The sequence below is a fragment of the Pseudonaja textilis genome, chromosome Z, assembly GCF_049901715.1.
Source record: "Pseudonaja textilis isolate UNSWEBS1 chromosome Z, rPseTex1.2, whole genome shotgun sequence".
Taxonomy (NCBI): Eukaryota; Metazoa; Chordata; class Lepidosauria; order Squamata; family Elapidae; genus Pseudonaja; species Pseudonaja textilis.
In genome coordinates this window covers 101,838,598-101,844,597 of record NC_142008.1, presented here as the reverse complement: position 1 = coordinate 101,844,597, position 6,000 = coordinate 101,838,598, and the positions used below count along the sequence as shown (strand labels likewise).

Below are 6,000 nucleotides of genomic sequence, written 5' to 3'. Positions count from 1 at the left end.
CTCCTCCTCTCCCCAGCACGGGATTGTGGGAGGAAGCGGAGCGGAGCGCAGACAGACGCCCAGCGAACATGGCTGCACCATGAGCCGCCTCCCAGAGGTTCGCCACCGCCGCCGCTGCCTCCTCCTCCAGCCGCCCGAGCGCTAGCGCCAGCCCGCGGCTTGAGCCGAGGCCGAGTGGGGGAGTGCAGCGGCCGAGGGGGGGAGGAGGAGGAGGAGGAGGGACAGCCCTCCCCGATCTCCTCCCCGATCACCCCCCCTCGACCGACGCCGCGGGGGGAGGAGCAGCAGCTCCCCGACTAGTCGAGGAACCGACCGACGGACCGCGGCCGGCCTCAAGCGCCCGCTCTCCGGCGCCCACTCCCCATGGATAGGAACTACCCCAGCGCTGGCTTCGGGGATCCGCTGGGCGCCGGCCCGGGATGGAGCTACGAGCGCTCGGCCAAGGCCAGGTCAGGCCGCCGGGGGTGGTGGAGGGGAGGGAAAGGGATCTCTTCCCCTCTTTCCCGGGCAATGCCGGAGAGACCGGTCTTGGCGGGGATCAAGCACGGCACCATCTCTCCTTCCAGCTTCTGCACAGGCCTCCTTCCCTGGGCCTGGAAGTGGGATGTGTGTGGGGGGGTGGGGGGCAGAACCGGGCAACCTTTCGGGGAAAGAATTGCCGGCGGGACCCGGCTCCTTTGCTAGCGGCATGGCACCGGGGTGCAATCTTGGAGCCGTCGCTGTACTGGAAGGGTCGCCTTTTGCAGAGAAGGGTGGGAGAGGAGGCGGCCCGTGCGGGATCCTCTACGCGCTATGGTGGGATGGGGGACCCGACTGAGGTGTGCAGCCCCTTGGGCACCGGTAGAAGCGAGGGTAGTAGCGACATGGGACAGAAATGCGCGTACAAAGGGCAGAGGCGGAAGAAAAGGTGGTTGATGCTCAGTTCTCCGGCACAGCAACCTGGTAAGCTCTGCAGGAGAAAGTGCTTTGATTCCCTGCAGGTGAAGGGTGAGTGAGAGTCGCAGTGTGATGCCTTTGTGGTTTCTCTTTTTCTACCCCTAGTGGGGCATTCATTAGCGAGATGGCCCGTGGAGGACACCTCTCCTGTCCTGTTTAGGGCATGAAGGACATTGCATTGCATTGCCTATCTCTATATGAGACAAAGCAATAAGCTTTGGCCTCATGGTTTGGGGCAGGAACCTTAATCTGGGAGGGGGGGAATCAGCATTATTTTGGAAAACTAATATTCTTTCCACGTACCTAAGGAAAGTGGACATTTGGAGAATCTCTCTGTCTCTCTCTGATTTTGGAACTATGGGAGCATCTGCTTTATCCATATGTATCCTCCTGTTTGTTCCAACATGATCTCTTTCCCCCACTATATGGGAGTAGGAAAGGATAGCTCCTTTTTTTCTGGTAAGGAGTCTTCAAACTGCTGAGTATAAGTCAGCTCTTGTAGATGGTGAGGGTGACAGGAAAGTCTTTCTTGATAAATGTGAAAAGGAAATTGTTGACTTTGGGAACTCTGGGTATTCCCATTCCTTGTGTGTGTGTGTGTGTGTGTATCAGGTAAGATACAAATGAGTGGCTACAGGCCTGTAACTCTCTCTTTATGTTTCCTGTAAATGGGGACACTTGTTCACAATGGTTTGTATGGTTTATCTTTTGCAGAGGAGAGCCATAGAAGGTTAAGAGTTGGTCCCCAAAATCCTATAGGTTTAATAAGGGAGAGAGTTAGACTTTGATGTAAAATTTTAAACTTTAGTGGCTGGAATCTTCTTTCCATGTATAAGAAATTATGTACATGTTAAGGTTTCCACAAGATAGAAATCTGATCTCCCTATTCATATAGAGGTCAAGTTCTTTTGACCAGACATGACTTTTTCATACTTTTTTGTTCGCTAGACACAATTGTTGTTGTTGTTGTTATTGCTGTGGATTTTCCAAAGAGCAACTTCTTAACTTAGTAGCTATTTATTTGAGTAGGGACCCATATACTCATCTGAATCTCTGCTTTCATATGTTCATCCTTGTTTCCATCCTAGATGACCCAAGAATTTAGAATCTTATTAACTCTGGTTCACTTTCTGAATAATCTAAGACTTAAATCTTCAGTATCACATTTTAAAATTCCATGAGAATGTTTCTCAGTGTCCAATACTCAGCTGTTTTTGTAATATCTATAGTATTTTAAATATTTCTAATTGGCATCTTCACCTGAAAGGTGAGAGAATTAAGTGATACTATCATATATGAATCTGTGTTTTAAGTTTGAAAGAGATTATTATGAATATATTTTGTTCTCTATTCTAGGTCAGCCTTCCCTGCTATGGTGTTCAGCCTTCCCTTCAGGTGTTTTGGACCACAAATGGAGATTATAATAGTTGCCATCCAATACATCTGGAGGGTGCCAAGTCAGGGATAGCTATCCTGAGCACAATGTAAAACAAACCGATTCTTTCCCCTCAGGCTGCATGCATTTTGTTGATGTTGTGATGTGTTGTATTATTTTTTATAAGAAAGGAGTAACAAATTTTTATTTAAATGTGGGTGAACCACAGGGATATATTGACTGGAATACCAGGCCTCTGCCATGCCTCTTATTGCTATTTTAGCATCCATGTATGTAGCAATATGATGCTAATAATTTGTGGGATGGGTTAGAGGACTAGTAGTATTGGTAGGCTAGTACTGGGCATAGATGGCTTTGTACATGCACATTTAAATGAGTTTGTGGCACCAGTAGAATGCATAGTGCAACATTTATCACATGGATCCCTTCAGATGTGTTGATATCAGAACATTCAGAACTGCTAGCCACTCAGCCTCAGATGTGTAATTGTGAATTCTAGATTTTGTGATTCCTCTGTGTATCTGGAAGGTGACATGAAAAAGTCTGGAATAATGACAATCTTTTTGAGGAAAAACTTGACATTTTATGAAAGGAAAACTGTGACCTAGCACTGATGGAACCAATGTGAGGTCTAGTGGCTTAGTTTACAGAGCTACAGATCAGGCCTCTCTGTTTTTCTGGGAACTGAAGCTGGAATCAAAACAAGTGAGACCTTAGATTGCAGATGGCTAGTACAAAAACCTTGGGCTTTTTGAGCAGAGTTCAACCACACTAACTGTGTATTGGGCATGAATTTAAAATGCATCTATCTGAAATGAGAATTGGAGCAAAACCATCTAAACACAGTGCTCTTCCATATGCATAATCATAATACGTATATTCAAAACAAATTGGTCTTTAACTCTGGTTGCTACAATTCTTCTCTGAAGGAAAAATCCTTCCTACTTCTAAGCATTTAGTTTCTCAACTGGTCTCTTTAAATTATATTCCTTTTTTTTTGTACTTCTGGGACAAGGTTGCTCTAGCAGTGATCCATCAGTCAGTACAGCTACATCTGGAGTGTTTTGAACAATTGTATTTGCAATTCAGAAAAGATATAGAAAAAGTGTGAGGCTTTGGAGACTAGTGTGCATTAAAATACAGGTAGTTCTCAACGTACAACCACAGTTGAGCCCAAAATTTATATTGCTATGTGAGATAGTTTTAAGTGAGTTCTATTTTACGACCTTTCTTGCCACAGTTGTTAAGTGAATGATTGCAGTTGTTCAGTTAGTAACCCGGTTGTTAAGGGAATCTAGCTTCCCTAACTTTGCTTGTCAGAAGGTCACAAAAGGTGATCACATGATTTTGGGACACAGCAACTGTCATAAATATGAAGCAGTTGCCAAGCATGCGAATTTTGATCATGTGAACATGAGGATGCTGCAACGGTCATAAGTATGAAAAATGGTCATAAATCACTTTTTTTCAGTACCGCTATAACTTTGAACGGTCATTAAATGAACTATTGTAAGTCAAGGACTATCTGCACACACTTTCACTATCTAGCTTGTAGTTCTGTGCGTATCTTTTCTTTGCTGGCTCCTTTCAAAAGGGGTGGAGTGGGTGATTTTCTTGAATTTGATCCAGATACCTTTCTTACTTTTGAAAATAGAGGTGTATGTTGGATGTAGTACCCTCTGTATTGACCGTATGGCAAGTTTTATGTAACAAGATGCATCGGAGCATGTGTAGAATATATATTTTGACAAGTCTTTGCTCTTTTTCTGCTTCTATACCACAAGGCCTCATCAGTCTAAAGTTGGCAGTTAGGTCAAAGGGCACCGTTTTCAGGGAGTTTGAGGATTGATATTTTTCTCTTTACTTCTGAGTTAAAGGTAAGTTGCTTCTATGATTAGGTCAACACATGTTTTTTAGGTAGCCTTAGAAATAAATGTCATTAGTCTACAACACTTGTGTTCACTCCCATGCACTAAAATTTACTAATTTAAATATCCAGAACCTTAGAGGAAAGGATAATGTTTCCCTCTCCTTCACTTTATGAACACCGCTTTTTGGTGTGAGCAGTAAAGGTACATCTTAAGCATCAGAATTAACTATGGAGCAGCTTTTAGCAAGTTTAATTTAAAAAGTGGTGTGAGAAGAAGCTGAGAAGGCTATCATTAAAGTCTATTGATTTTTTTAAAAAAATAATTTGGCTTCCTCAGTTTAGCTTGGTTCTCATTCTCATTCATGTCTTATGTTTTTTTTTCATCTTTTGCTTGACCTTTAAGGGGGTCATGCTTTCCTTCCCAAATTTCCTGAAAATTCTTAGGATATACAGTTATTGATGTCAGCATGCATGCTTTACCAGCATGTATATAGATGTTGGATCCTCAAAAGTAAATATTTCTTACCTTAAAAATCATAGTATACTATAATATCACATATGCATACATAATATAGTTAGATCTTTCTGCTACTATGTTCTAATGAGTCATGTATTCTATCTAAGATTGTACTTATTGGTCTGTTGCTGGGATTTTGTAAAATTAAAAACAAACAAACTGAGATTATTCAAACATTGACTCAAAAATAAGTAGTAATACAGATTCGCATGTATTTTGCATGTTTTATATACTATTAATTGTTTTAAAAAATAAAGAGAAATGATAGCAAGCTAGACAAGTCATTCAACTGCTTCCCAGACTTTGATTCTCAAGTCATTGTCAGTAACTGCTAGAATTTTATTAGGAACTGATGCACGTCTTCATATCGGTAAGAATCCTACGTTGCTGTGTTCTGCATCCACTATGAATTATCATGGCAGCCCAAGCGACAAGACTAAAGCCTAAATACTACTAGCTTATAACTTTGCATGTTGAAAGGCTGGAAATCGCGTTGGTTGGCTGTCTTGTGCGCCAGATAATACTTTCTACAGCAATTGTACTTTGCGATGCTGCATGCATTTTTTTCCTGCACTCACCCATCGCTCTGTAGCTTACAATCCTTATTCCATCTGCTTCTTGCATCTATGATCTGCTTATCGAATCCTATGTAGGTTTTCATAGTCTTTATTTTATTAGCAATTGTTAGAACTTGATGCATTCATTTATGCAGACTGTTGCATCAAGGGAAATATTCGTAAGCCAACAGAATACGGAAAGCATATTTCTTTCAGAAGTGATTGTGCATTTGTTCCTAGTCCTCATGACATCAAAAATTATTTGAATAAGGCTCATAAAATATTTTGCCTAACTCCTGGAATGTTTCCATGGTACTTTCCTTCCTCCATTCCTACTTTCCTCTGTTTTATTTTTTTCCAGAATTTGGGGAAAAATTGTAAAACATGTCAAACTTGTTTCTTTTATATTACTTGCATATTGCGGCTAATTTTTGTGGATGCACAATTCTGCAGGAAATTGATTGCATACCTTCAAAAACTACTCTTTAAATGTCCACATCTTTTAAACCCTCAGTAGTCACCATTCATATGTTGAAAGCAAGCATAACAGAAATATTTTTTAAAGAGTGGAATAAGCCAAGTTAATTTTAGGTACTTTTAATTACCCTAGGAAAGGGATAGAGAAGGTTATCCTCAAGTGGTTTTTTAATTTTTTAAAAAGAAATTTGCAGGATTAGAATATGTAATTCTGATTAAATAGTTACTATTCTGTTCACTTTTTGGT

The 6,000-nt window shown here is 41.5% G+C and overlaps 1 protein-coding gene across 2 annotated transcripts in view; it reads left to right on the top strand.

Moving 5' to 3' along the window:
- The first annotated feature begins 42 nt into the window (after positions 1–42).
- PRR12 (proline rich 12) overlaps positions 43–6,000 on the top strand; it is a 33,005-nt gene continuing 27,047 nt past the window's right edge. For both annotated transcript variants that reach the window (XM_026710627.2, XM_087916668.1), the window contains exon 1: positions 43–449. In XM_026710627.2, the coding sequence (XP_026566412.1) occupies positions 364–449 (86 nt within the window). In that variant the 5' untranslated portion in view covers positions 43–363. The remainder of the gene's footprint in view (positions 450–6,000) is intronic.